Source organism: Indicator indicator, chromosome 28, assembly GCF_027791375.1.
Source record: "Indicator indicator isolate 239-I01 chromosome 28, UM_Iind_1.1, whole genome shotgun sequence".
Lineage (NCBI taxonomy): Eukaryota > Metazoa > Chordata > Aves > Piciformes > Indicatoridae > Indicator > Indicator indicator.
In genome coordinates, this window is record NC_072037.1 from 6,134,620 (window position 1) to 6,149,313 (window position 14,694).

General features: G+C 40.2%; 1 protein-coding gene across 1 annotated transcript in view; it reads right to left on the reverse strand.

Annotated features, from left to right (window-relative positions):
- The window catches only part of CDK5RAP2 (CDK5 regulatory subunit associated protein 2), an 83,406-nt gene that overhangs the window by 9,702 nt on the left and 59,010 nt on the right, over window positions 1–14,694 (reverse strand). Inside the window, exons 27-33 of the mRNA XM_054393329.1 lie at window positions 12,249–12,297; window positions 11,356–11,540; window positions 10,109–10,234; window positions 5,105–5,221; window positions 3,125–3,314; window positions 2,800–2,921; window positions 1,191–1,439 (exon numbers count right to left, since the gene is read on the reverse strand). Coding sequence (XP_054249304.1) covers window positions 1,191–1,439; window positions 2,800–2,921; window positions 3,125–3,314; window positions 5,105–5,221; window positions 10,109–10,234; window positions 11,356–11,540; window positions 12,249–12,297 — 1,038 coding nt within the window. The remainder of the gene's footprint in view (window positions 1–1,190; window positions 1,440–2,799; window positions 2,922–3,124; window positions 3,315–5,104; window positions 5,222–10,108; window positions 10,235–11,355; window positions 11,541–12,248; window positions 12,298–14,694) is intronic.

Sequence of the window (14,694 nt, forward strand, 5' to 3'; positions counted from 1 at the left end):
TCAGCTGTTGACATGCCAAGCAGTCTTTCTGGTCCATATCAAACCAAGCTGTTAACTTTATTAACCATTTTCTTAAATAAATCATAAGCTTCTCCAGCTTCCATCCACTCTCTCTCATGTAGGTCAAAAGCAACATCCAGGATTCTATCAAGAAATTATCCAGGAACAAGTGCAATCTGGGAATACTGGTGGTACAGGTCCCCCAGCATAGCTGTTCCACACCTACTCAATCACAACAAGTAATAAGGTGGTAAAAATCCCTGTAGGATCTCACAAACTCTCACACTAATCCTCTGGCTGGTGCTGCTTGCTGTGTGTGCTGTGTGACATTTAGGCAGGCACGTTCAGGTGAAGTGTATGAACCCAGAGAGCCATCATTATTATTATACACACTACATGTAGGGCTGTAAAGACAGTAGGAGAGGTGGCTTGAGGCTGGAAGTATGAAAAGCTGATTCTATGCAGAGCACTTTATCAGCAAGGAAAAATGTTCTCTTGCCCCATGTATATCTATATTGGGACAATAATTTAGCCCTGAGTGTAAAACTCCACATTTCCCCTAATTTCCTAAAACAGGCTCACTTAACAGTGATTGAAATAAAAGTAAAACATTCCTCAAGGGCAAAAAGGGGACAACTGATTTATACAAAGGCCACTCCGTGCTCTTAATCATCATTCTTGATAACACAAACTCATCTTTAACAAATGCTATAGAGCCCTGCATTAAAAAAATAAACCCCAAATAAGCAAAATTCATGGCAAGCTACTGTAGGCATCCTTCCATCCCAGAGACTGCCTGCAAATGCCCTTCTTGAAGGAACTGTAGAATGGCTCAGGTTGGAAGGGACACTAGAGATCATCTGCTCCAACCTCCCTGCCCTGGGCAGGGATGCCTCTTAACTAGACTTAATTGCTCAAGGCTTCATCCAACGTGGCCTTGAACACCTCCAGAGAGGGGACATCCACAACCTCCCTGGACAACCTGTTCCAATGTTTCAGTAGAGGCTGTAAGGCAGTGAAGTGTGCATTCCACTGCCCCACCCACAAACAGCTCTAACAGGAAAAGGATCTGAAGGGCTTATGGGCAGCTCCTAAAGGTTGAGCTGCTGCTGTGTAAGACTCTACAAGAGGACCTTTAAAGAAGAAAAGCATAGCTCTTGGGTAAACCAAACCCACGTATGGCACAGTACCAGTCACTCCTGTGTGATGCTGAGATTCTTGTTTGAAAAGGCAGTTGATATTTACAGCTGACACTGATCCCACTTCCTGTTTCTTCTCTTTTGAAAGCTGTTCCTCCAGTTTTTCATGCAAAGACTTGTTGGTCTCTATGCTCCTTTCGAGCTGCACTCTCAAACTCTGTATTTCAGTCAAGAGTTGGTGTAAATCAAGTGGATTATTCTGATCTTTGTGGAATTCTTCTGATGCATCACATCTGGGATCTGAGAAGGTTTCAAAAGAAACACTTAGCATCTTTAACAAGTAAAATAACAGCAGCCATTATCACAATGCTGAACAAGTAAATTTCAGCCAGTTTTCTCCTCAATATTAGGAATTAACTACCAACAGCATTAAGATAATGGTTTGACCAAAAAAGCACATCTTAATTGCTTCTACCCTCCAAAGATTTAAAGAGCTGAAAATTATTTTTCACTCTGTCCATAAAAGCTAATAAGTCTCATGCCAAAAAAAAAAAAAAAAAAAGAGAGAATGAAGAGGATTTAGAAAATTTGAAGTGCATTAATGCACAGTTTGGGGAAAGCAAAAGGAATGGGTAAAATCTTGGAGTGCGGAGGAGTCAGAGTAGAATCAGGAGTTCAATTTTATAAGCAGAAGAAAACAGAAAATAGTGATCACCTGGGCAACCAGAGGAACAAACCTGAACAAAGCAATAGTTGTGTTCATCTTTTCATAGAAGGAGGTGTCAGTACACCAACAACTCCATGTATTCTTCCATGCCAAAAATCAAACTGTTCTCCAGACAGTGGGAAGAGGGTACTGCTACTCTAATTACATTACCAGTTCTGCACAGAGACTTATTTCCAATCCCTGAGCCAACTTTGGCTTAAAGCCTTATGCCAACAGGGTTCCTCTGCTGCAGCTAGGCATGGAATAGTGACAGCAGGGCACATTAAAGTAGCAGGAAAAAAAAAAAAAACAGTAAAAATCAATTTTTACAAGAACTTCCAGTGGGGAATTTCCTGACTCTGTAACAGCTATGCAGCAATGAACAGCATCTCACATTTTTACCTAACCCTACCAACAGCTCTATGGTGGCACAGCTTCCTTTTGTAGGGCAGCAAGGACTCATCTAAGTCTCATTTCTACCCTTCACCTTTAGTGACAGAAGAAAGGAAATGATGACATGTCTCATTCAGAAAGCAGTGCCAGCACTTCTCTCCAGCCACAGGGAGAAGACACTACCCCCTGAGTCAGACAGGAGAAAGCACAAGCTACCTGAGCAAGTGCTACCTAAATACACGTTGCTGCATCTTCACAGATGACAACTACACATCTAAGATCCCCACAAAGCTTCTCTAGCTTGAGCCACTGAATTTTCAGTATTTGTTTTTATCTTAGCTAAAAAGGATAAAGGAAGCTGTGTGTGCCTAGTCAGAACTTATCACACAGCTCAACCTTGCAGCTACTCTCCCAAGTCAAAGGCAGCATTTCATCACCAAGCTGTCAGCTCTGCTTTGCATAGCAGACAAGCAGAAACAGAAACCGTGACCTAACCCTACAGCCCTTTGACAAGATCCTCTTCAGAGACGGAAGGGTATAGAAGCAAGTGTGCATTTATACCTGTCCTCTTCCTTCCTGCCTCTTCCAACTTTTCATAAACCTTGATCTCAGTGCGGAGTGACTGCAGCAACTTCTCGTTCTCGGACAGCTGATGTTGCTTGACATTGATTTCTGTTTGCAACCTGTTGAGTCCCAATAAATGGTTAAAAGCTAAACTATTTTGGTTCAAAAACTAAAACCCATTCCCCCTTCCTCCATAATTCTTCCCTTGCCTTTTGAATGTCTCTATGCACCTCAGTAATCTTAATGGTAATGGCTAAACACGTCTGTCACACTGATTATTTTCTTCTCCAGACAAATGTCTAAACATGGACAGAATCGATACCTGTTTAATTCATTACGACTGCTGTAAATTTGACAAGTTAGATATCTGGTTTCATCTTCCTTTAGGCCAATTTGCTTTTGCAGCCTTTCATTTTCTCTCTTGATGCATTCATAATCCTCCTGAAGATGCTCAATGATTGCATTCTTTTTAGAAAGAGATTCTCTTAACTTTTCGTTTTCCTTTTGTTTATCTGAAAGAAAAAACACAAGGTATTGGCAACACCCACACCCACTAAAGTTATGCTTTTTAACAAAACCAGCTTTTCCAAAGACTGTCAGAAATGACAGCTGCAGTTGTTGAGGTTTAACATGACAGTATTTCCACTTTCTAATGACTTTGGTACATGAATGGAACATTTAAGCCCTGAGACTCAAAGGGTCAGTAAAAACCCATGTATGGCCTTACTGGCCACACGTCCCCAGCATCTCCTGGAACTTGGTCAGAGGGTAGTATTTACCAATTAGGGGCAGCAGGATCCCAAAGCAGGTACATCAGTTTTGCTAGTCCTCATAAAATAAAGGATTTCATTTCTCTTTAGGAAGAAAGCTTAGTGGGATTGTCCTGGTGCATGTTCCATCCATGTTGCTCTTTGTTTCACAGAAATCCCTGTGTCTTCTTTCCAGCATTATTCCTCTGCCAAATGCATCCTATCAGTTCATCTTCGTTGGGACAACCTACGTGCTCAAACCGGTTCTGTGACAGAGAATTGCTGATAGGGGCAACTGAGTATTTTGAGACAGCTGCAATCAGAGAGGTTCATGGGGACCCCAAGTTTTTGTCACTCTGGGTTTAGCACTGGAAAAGGAGGAGGCAGTTTTGGCAAAGAAACAGCAGAGGGGAATCATTTCATCTCCCTACAGTCAGCAAATCATTTCCTTATCTTCAGTGGTCCTGTTGAAAATGGCAAGCCCTACATGTTGTAGAAGTGTGTATTCACTACTGAAGGGCTAAGATAAGACTACAGAGAGAAAGCACCAGAGACCAAAACAGGCAGGAGATATCCAAGAGGCTTGTCTTTCTCTAGAGCATCCAGGAACAAATAAACTCCAGAGATACCAACACTGTTTTAAAACACAAGGGCAACAATGCTTTCTGTTCATCGTGGTTCTTTAAAGAGGAACCTCTGATATGATCAGATCATGCTGTCAACCATGGAAACAAGCAAAAGGGGGAATATATTAAAGTGTACAGTTGGAACAAACTGATAAGCAGCAAGATGCACCAAAACAGAAGAGAGTGTTGATGACTCTGGAAGAAGCATCAGTGCTTTTACAGCAATAGTCTGAAAATAGGGAGACTAACATAATAATTGTGGCTTAAGCTGCTTTTAAGAACCTAGCTGGCAAGTTGTTTGTTTTCTAGGGGGAAAAGAGAAGACAGCAGCATTTTCTCTTCAAGGTTGTGAAAGAGCAAAGTTTGGAATCTGAGATTAATTTTAAGTTCTTTCAAATGGATTCCCTCAGTTCTGTTCTCTTCTGAAGTGTTTCAAAACAGAAGATGACTTGGCTTGTCCATTCGAATATCTGTAGCAGACTTCAGAACCTAAGAGTAATTATTTTGCTTCTGTTTGCAACTCTTCCGTACTGCATGGTTCCATTTTCAGCAATAATGCTATTCTATGGCTTTATTTGTTCTTTTTAGTTGGCTTCAGAATGGAATCATGGGGAAAAGGAGCAAGGAAATGGTAAGAAAAGGCACAGGGAGAAGAGGAAAAATAATGCATAAAAAGAAACAAATGCAAAAAACCCAAGAAACTGAGTATCAAATGGAAAAGGCTACAAACACATAGAAATAAGGAGCATTACTGCTACTCCTTTATCAGTGCCAACCTCAGTTTGAATGCCTGCAGTTGAGCACAGAATTTCAGGTCTGGGAAGAACAGTTAAGTCAGTTTAATGACTGGACTGTTAATATTTTATTGTTTTCTGATCTGGAATGAGTTGCAATCTACTCCTGTAAAGCACGGTTTTACATTTTTACCTCTGGATCCTTTTGCTAGCATTGCATTCAGAACTTGATTTTGCTTCCTCAGGAAATGTATTTCAGAAGTCAGGGAATTATGCTGCTCTGAGCCATGGATAAAAATGTTTGCAGAACCTATAAATATATACATAAAAGATGATTTATGAGTCATCTCTAGGTCATTAAAGATTAAACTTTCCAGACATGAACAATTTAAAAAAATTGCAGAAAAACATGTTATAAAAGATATTTCTCCCCTATATCTTTTGAAGGTTATCCCTACAGACTAAAAGGCAATTCAGATTAATGCCAAGTAATCCAAAGCCCTACATCACAAGTACCTCTCACTGCTGGGCAACCATTACCAAAATTGCAGAATTATCCCTAGTGGGTCTTTACCTATCAGCTGATATTACCACAGGACAAAATGCAGAAGTGCTTTGTGACACTGCTTTATTTTCAAAGAGCAGCAAACTGTAGGAAGGTTTACCATCTACTTCAGTCTTGCTCTGCTCATGCTCTGTTGTATTCAATAACACCATTGCAGAGGACCACCAAACTGTACCAATTAATCCATGATGGTTGACATAGATTTGTTACCATGCCAGTCTAGAGAGTGAGGCTGGAGTCACTATCTTGGCTTCTGATTACAAACTGAGAATACACAAAGATTCATCCCTCTTAAATTAATGAACCTCAGGTTCAGTGATCAATAGTCACAGGGACAAACAGGCACCTCCAGAGAGCGACTCATCCAAGCCTGTCTTCTACACACCTGGATGAGAAGCACTGTCCTCTGAGAGGGACACCCTTCTCTCTAGTGCTTCCATGAGAAGTTCTGGCTAACCAGCACAGATTTAGGTTTCTAAAATTTAGATATCTAAGGGTGACAAATCCTGGAGGATCTGCAGGTGTTAACTCATATCCAGCCAGTCAAATTCCAGCCTGGATAATCCTCCTAACGTACTGCATTTGTGCTACTCATTGCACAGTGATGTGTAACGTTACATTACAGTCTGAGAAGTCTCACATTCCACTCTCAAGGTGGGTGCCTCTGAACTGTAAGTTAAGTAATTGTTATTGCCCTTTACGAGCAGCTTAAAGTCAGTAAAACACTTCAGGACTCACTGGAATTAACATTGTTTTTCAGTTGATTGGTTATCCCAGTATCTCCCACACTTTAAAGCTGGAGATAACTACACGAGTGTCAACTATTTGGTTAATAGAGAAACAACCAGCTGGCAAAAAATTAGCTGAATGTATGAGAAGGATGCTTTTCAGCTCTGGCAGTTCAATTCAATTTGATGTGCTGCCTCTGAGTAATCTCATTTTATTGTAATCCCAATTGAAGCTTTTACCCACTACCTAACTGGGATGTAGTGTGCCATGATATGCACCTCTTGTCACTACTGAAAGACTCAAAGGCTCTAGAAGCCTGGCACTAATGGCATTTCACTATCTATATGTTAAAGAGTTGAGGCACCTATGTGAACTCAAAAGGCTTTTTCCTTTCAGATTCTAACAAAGCAATTCAACTCGAAGTGGCAAGGCTTGACGGTCTCATCTTGATTCTAGTTTAATTTATTGCCCATCACCCAGCTTTATCCTATTTGAAAAGTTATGCTATCACAGTTCTACTGAAAGGCTTTAGAATATAACTATTAGTTATCTAACATAATAAGGGATAATGTAGAGCCAGTGGTAATAAGGCCAAAATCCTGCAATTGGACCAACTCCTGAGACTACTACTTCTGTGCAGAGCCCTGCTGACATCAATTATGCTCTCCATAGATCCAAAGGTCCATCTAAACTAGAGCAGAGCATCAGGACCTACAATTGCAATACACTTGAGTTTTCATTATGTTTTCTGCTGAAAAAGTGAGTGCTAAGGAAATGTCCCTTGAAGGTTTCAAAGGAAACACCAACTGAAAGACAGGCACTATTGGAAACTCACAGCTAAGAGAAAGGAAATATTCATCCCCAGGTAAAGCAAACTAAAGGATTAGTTAAGCTGAAAATAAGTCTGAGAAGATATATTAGTCACTTATGGGTTAAAAAAGGGCAAATAAAACCCCTTTTAAATGTTAACTGCCATTAATAATATTTGAAATCTAGCAAACTCAAAATTAAACCTTTGATTTTATTTTGAAGCCTAACATTTGAAATGATTGAAGCAATTATTTTAGTTCTACTTGCACTGCAACCTCAGCTCTGCAGTAACGATGTAGTCATTACTACTACTTCAGTCATTTATAGAATATTAGAAGCCCAGAGGCATCTAAATACTTAGAGAAACTAAATATTAAAAATAGCATGGAAAAAAAAAAAAAGCTGGCAGGTCATAGAATGGATTAGGTTGGAAGGGGCCTTAGAAATCATCTGCTCCAACATCCCTGCCATGGGCAGGGGCACCTCTCAACTACATTTGATTGCTCAAGGCCTCATCCAACCTGGCCTTGAACACCTCTATGGAGGGAACATCCACAACCTCTCTGGGCAACCTATTCCAGAGTCTCACCACCCTCATACTGAAGAACTTCTTCCTAAGATCCAGTCTAAACTTGTTCTCCCTCAGCTTAAAACCATTTCCCCTTGTCCTGTCTCTATACATCCTTATAAAAAGTCCCTTTCCAGCCTTCCTGTAGGATCCCTTCAAGTATTGGAAAGCAGCCATAAGGTCCCCTCCAGAGCCTTCTCTTCTCCAAGCTGAGATACATGCACATAATGTCTATTACACAAGAATACTTCTGCCCATTGACTTTGGTTGACCAAAACAACTCAGTATGACATGAATTTAACTCTCATTAACAATTAAGTATGTTAAAGGAAAACAAACTAAGGATATTAGGTTAAAAGTGGGGAAAAAAATTTTGAATTATGAAGTCCTAAAGTAAAAATCTGCTTCAGTTTCATCTAGGAACTTCTTTTTACACTAAAATCCCACCTATTAGGGAAAAAAAAAAAAAGAAACATTACTAGAAAAATGATTCTATGTTATCACTTCCCTGTGAGTGCTCCTGCTTGTGCTGAGCATGGCATGTCCTACACTGTTCCTTCTCTTTGCTCCTAATGCTGGTCACAGCCCATAGCTTTGTTCCCATGGGCCACCTGCACAAACACCCCATCCCACCCCATGGATGGACCAAATCTCATCCTTGTCCCTCTCTCCTCTGAAACACAGTGGAAGGTGTCCCAGCCCAGGGCAGGGAGGTTGGAATTAGATGATCTTTAAGATCCCTTCCAACCCAGACCCTTCAGTGAAACTGTAAAAAGAGATTCTGTGTATCTGATGACAGACATTAACCCAGTAACAAAAAAGGAGCTGTTTTAACAAGTACTTGTTTTTTGCTTTTGTTTCCAAACATATCCTCATGCATTGGTAGATGCACTAAGGCAAGAAGAAGATGGATGGAAGGCCTAAGACAGTTTATAAAGAAAATATACTTTCACTGCATTAATGGATGCCCTTGCCAGAATCTTTATGAAGCTGTAAGAGTTGGAAGTGTTTCAGTCTGGTTATTTCATGGGAACAGTATGCCTTTCCAGCAGCATAAATACTTCATGAATGAAATGGATGCTTTTTATACACCTTTCCATCACTGTGAATTATTTCTGAAAGCAAACTACCATTTGCAGGTAGTCTCCATTTAAACAACAACAGAAATGGATCATGGGGATGATGTAAACATAATGAATCTAATGTCAATATTAGTGGAACTGAGTAAAAGGAAAGCACGTACGTATTTATTGCCTGCTTCCAGTCTGAGTAGTATTGCATATTAATCAACTGCCCTGTGGGGGAAATGTGAGAAGGAGAACAAGAACTCACCAAGGCATAGGAAAAAGTGTCTGGTATGGTGTGCTTGAAAACAAGATCCCACAAAAGCATTCTTAGTGGAAGCCTGGTGCCTTTTCTCAAAAGGTTTAACCACAGAACAGAGCTTGGCTTTCAAAGATGCTGAACACTAGCAACAGTGAGCAGTGACTCTGAATTTACATACCTATTTTTAGTATTTTTCATCCACTGCTTTATATATTAGAGTTTGGAATGAAAGCCAACTCCATGTTGCAATTTCCATCAGTTTCTGTCAGGTATTTCTAATTAAAAACTCAGGATGTCATTTTGTGTGGAACATATTTATCACACCAATCAATTCAAATGACAAGCTGAACACCACAGCCTAGGCTCTGTCTTACAGATATTTTGTCCCTGCATGTAAACACAAGCTGGCTTTAAGGCAGGTAGAAAATTACAGAGAAGGCATCTCCAACAGCCCAGTTAGCAGAGGTGTTGTACTGACCACCCCAGGTATACACAGGGTAGGCACAGAAAGGGTACTTCCACAAAATTCCTACTTTGGATCAATGGCAACAATGTGATTTATGGCAAAGCACCTCCTCTGTATTCATACTGGGCCCAGGGCCTCACTGGAATTATGCTGATAAAATGCTTCCTTTCCTTGTCCTGGCTGGACATAGCAGAGAGTTAGAGGAGGACATCCTAAAATCCAAGGCCATTCCAACAATAATGCTATCCCAAAGGCACACACAAAAAGAAAAAAAGGCAAAAAAAGCAGCACAGGTTGTTTGCTGATACCACAACTAGAAGGGTCTTTCAATTCCCTGTATGAAATCCAACCACATCATCATCAAATGTGTCAAACTGCCTGCAAGTCCTGCTCTCTTAGCAATATATGCAACTGCAGTTTGGAGGCTGTGTGGTGTATCTGTATCTGTAACCCATAAAACATTTGTGCATAGGTGCTGGATACTCTTCAAGCAATGGGCTGAAAGAAGAGGCACATTAGATCTGTATTCTGCCACTCTACAGGCTTTGTGGAAAAGCTGTGTCTGCTGATAGAGTTCAAGATACAGCAGCACTCAGCGTAAGGCACATCACTTTGCAGCTGTAAAGAGCACACAATTATTCAAAAGAGCACACAAAGCATTGCCAGCAGCTTTTGATCCCCCAGGCATCAAGCAGGGAAGGTGGATTTAATTTGTCATGAAATAAACTCTTACCTTGATCTAGTTCCTTGTCTGTTGCTTGTCTCTCAAGGTGCTTCCTCAGTCTCTCATTAGTTTTTATGGAGTGTTCTAAACGCTGTCTCAGGATTCTAATTTCTTGCAGATGCTCCATTAATAACTCTAAATAAACCAAGAGACCACTTGTTATTTAGAGTAAACGATTGGATTCCTTTACACTCTGCACTCCTGTCAAATCTAATGTCTTAATACTAAAAACAGAAACAAGGCTGTTAAAAATAGCATCTATCAAATATGTCTCCACAACAGTGCCCAAACTGTATGTTTAGAGAAAACTCTTCTGTATTTTAACTTAAACAATGGTCCAGTTTTAAGGCTCTTGAAATTTCTTCTTCCTACAAAGCTGCAGTAGACAGCAATTTTATCTAGTTAAAACACTCCCCGTACTGGGAAATGAAGCCAAAGTTCTGCAATGCAGCTTCACATCCAGGCTCAACACACCAATAGGATACATTTTTCCTTACAACAATAGGAGGCTTACCAGAATAACTCAGATAGAAATTTGACTTTGACTTACACAATGCACACCATAATAAATAAATCTGTTCTATCAAGTTTCATTACCTTACCTTTTCCTTCCTGCTTTGCTGTTTTACATTTTTTCTTCCATTGGCTGTAAGTTTCAGCTTCACTCAGGAACTTATCAGTTCTAACTGTCACTATCTTATTTGTCAGTTTCTCCATGTCATGCACTCCTGGTTTACTCTGCAATATTTTTCTCCTGAACAGGACGTGCTATCTCTGCTATTAAATTTTCATTGCTGCCAATAAACTACTGCAAGCATCGCTTGTGCTTAGTGGAACTATCCAGGTCAAACATGACACCACTTATTAATTATGCAGCACTTACAAGTCTCAAAGAAACACAACACTGGCTTTTATAAAATTAGAAAAAAACCCTCTCTTTTTCAATGTAATCATCTCTTGACAATTGTCTATTTTCTGCTTATAAACTTGTCTATTTAAAGAGAGTCTGGAGTACAGTAAAAGATGATAGTCTAAAACAACAAAGACAAAATATCAGAGTTAATTTTGTTTCAAACAGGAGGAGTTCAAATCCTTGTCATCTCTGCGTGCCTTATTACTGAAATTGTAATGATTATGCAAGATACTGGAAAGCTGAAGCAGACAAACATTCTTCATTATTTCTTAATTAGCTCCCTTGTGTCTTATTTATCACATTTTCCTAATATCTAGAGAATCTTCAGTGGGGAAAAAATTACCTGGGGGAAACTTGTTTGGCGGAAGCGCCGGTGAGCCGCGCTGCCCTTCCAGGTCATGCCTGTGCTCAGGTGAGCCAAGAGAGGACTTCTCTGACAAATCAAACTCAGACAAGCTATGAAGAGCAGATGGTACAGGTGACTCATCCTTCACTTGCTGGTACATTGTGGCGTTCCTCTCATTATCCCTTTCGTGCCAAACAAGCATATTTTTAAAATACAAAGATTATTTTATTACTTTGCAAGCGTGAACAGAAAGCACAGCGCTGAATCTACAGGGCACAGTAAAGCAAGTGAACACATGCAACAGAACCTGACAAACCACTACACATCAGACAGCAAGGCTAAAATTCAGACCTCACTCAAGTCAGTAGGAATATAATCAATGGGATCTCCAGCCCAGTTCACATTCCAGCACCTTTGCATTAAGAGGATCCCAAGCTGACTTGAACAGGCAGCTGAGGATTGCTGTAGTACATAAGAATCCCAGGGTGGCATAAAACCAACATACGCAGCATAAGAACACCTGCTCTCTTCACCTTCAGCATAAGGGTGTTCTGAAAATGAACTTCAAGAGCACTGCACTTCAGTCATCCTCAGCAAGCCCCCAAGGTCACAGAAACAGAAAGGTAGCTGCTGACTATCCCTTCTAGCAGCTGCAGCCAGGACAATATCTGAGCATACACAACAGTGGATTATGGCACATTTTGCTTGCTCATGAAAGGAACCCTCCTGGTAGTGTGATGCTTCCTCTTAAGTTTCTCAACTGTTTGATGAGAAGTGGGGGGGAAAAAAGCCTTAGTTTGTTTTCTGTGTATATTTTATTAACAAAACGACTGTTAATGAAACAGGCAACATAAGCAAAGCCCTCCCAAAATGCACAGCAGTGCACTTACCTTTGAGCTAATTCATAAAGTATAGTAACTTCTGTACCTATTGATTCTCCTGCAAAGCAGAAATATCTAGTTAAAATCAGGTATAGATAATCATACCTTTTTTTTATACCCTCCATCTTAAATGATTTAAACATAGAATGGTATATTAATGAGAAATCAGAAGTCAACAACAGATACCCAACACACTGTATTAGTGTCAAAAAGCTATACATGAGCTAAACTATTTATAGCCCAGCAACAAAGCAATAGCTTTCTCTGGAGTTCAAAAAACCATAAATTACTAGGTGCCAGATTTTACAGCCTTGGTGGTTTAGTTTGCATACAGATATAAAATACTGTGTTATATGGCAGAAGGATTAGGGATACATGGCATTGCTTCTTCAATAAAAATTATATTAAAAACAATTCCATCACACTTGGATTTTGTCCACCCAGATCAAGCTAACCACTTATCCTTAATAAAGAGACAGACACAGGGCTTTGCCTCCAATATTCTCAGTGGCAGAGTGAGCACAAGTGTTACACAGAGCAAGAGACCTGCACTCAGACACTAATCTGAGTAAGGAAATATCAGTTTTGTGATGTCACCTTGGCTCCCCATACCTTAAAAAAATTTATGCAATTAAGCAGAAGCGGCAGCAAGAGTTGCACAGCTGAAATTTCAGGGGAATGAACTGAAGGTCAGGATGGAAATGCAGAGACAGAAGGTTGTTTATGCTTCTCCTTTACAGTCAGTTCTTCGTAGGCTGGATGTTTTTTATAACCCCACAAACATCATTTTATTTTAATGTGTGATTCAATGCAACACCATTGTGTTAGATATATTGAATTGTCTCGGTTGTCAGTGACTTTTCATAGTATATAGGATACCATCTGTTGGTTTAAAGGCATTGAATGTTTATTCACTACACAGGCTCCTCATTTGTAATGCAAGGAATCTCTGTAGCCACTGAAATCATTTAACACACTCAATCTTTTACTACCCTGCTATGACACGCTGCCCGTAATACCTTTTTCTCATATACAACTCCTTTATACAAGCAATTGAAACTGCAACATGCTGCCACTATATTTAATGAAAGGCACAACACATCACTGTGTGGCTGGGCCCTGAATGGTTCTGAGCAAAGTCATCTTCTAGAGCCAATTTCAGAAAGACACAAGGGGCAGGGTCCCTATTTCAGGTCACCTCGAGTGTTCAGCTGAAGATGTCAGTTTGGCAGCTGACATCTCTGGAAGTATTTCTAGTTCTTTGGGTCAGAAAGAGCAACACTTGGAATGACAAGAAAAGGTCTTTCTTGCTGGATTTCCCTTATGTTAGCATCCCTTTTCCATTGCCTTGATGCTAATTTTCTTCGTGCTACAGCCTGAAGGCAATATGCATGATGTACTCTTCCTTCAGGTGACAAATGTCGATTCTGATGCTCGTTTTACAAAACAAGGTTGCATTTTCTCTCTCTATTATGAAAGATAGAGTGCTTTTCTTAACCACCTAGACTATTTGGCAGCAAGATGCAGGTCTCTTAGGAAAATAATCAGAATTGTTAGGAATAATACATCTCCTGATATGGTCCCACTTGTGAGACATTTAAGGCTTTGATTTTCCAGCTTCACACTTTGCCAAACAATAGGTGGTGGAAAGGGGATAAAAAAATGACAGACAAGAGCACATTTTCAGATGTGCAAGCTCCCATTTTTCAGACAATGTGCCAGTTCTCACTGATAACTAAAAGGCTTTGCTTGCTGATACACATTACAAGGTCTTTTCCTGGGCACACTTTCCATTCAGCACTCTCTCTCTACCACCAGGACAACACTTCTCCAGCTGACTTCTTCTGGCACTCCTGCTCAGGAGGCTCTTGTTCTACTCTGACACCCTACAGAAACCCTCAGATACACACTGATTTGCAGTACCAGTCTCTTAAATGCATGGGCTACTCAAAAGTCCTAAGAGAATTACTCTCCTGTGCCTTCTAACCAAATACATTTTGCCTTTCTCCCCCCTCATTTCAATTATCTCTGTGCACCATCTGGGTGAGTTTCTCCATGAAGTCTCTGGCTCTCTTCCTTGGTGCATCCAGTGCCAGGTGATTTTATACCTCCACACAACTGAAAGTATGTTATTTCTACAGGAGCATCAATAATGTGTAAATCAGCATGGCATTACCTTCCGACTGGCCAACACACGACTCCTTGTAGTTTCTTGAAAGGCATTAACCATAGAAAATTGCCCAGGTGAACTACTCTGTAATTTCTGCCTTCACACTAGAAGCCCAGCCCAGATCTCTGCACTGCACTTGCCCTTCTTGCAAATGATTGCACTTTAGATGAAAAAACTTCAGGAACCTGTAATTTTTCCCTTTTAGTTAAACATAGATTGTGTTAAAAAACAACTGAGAATCATGCCAAGTCAGATGGGGGGTTTCCCTGAAATAGAAACTCCTGA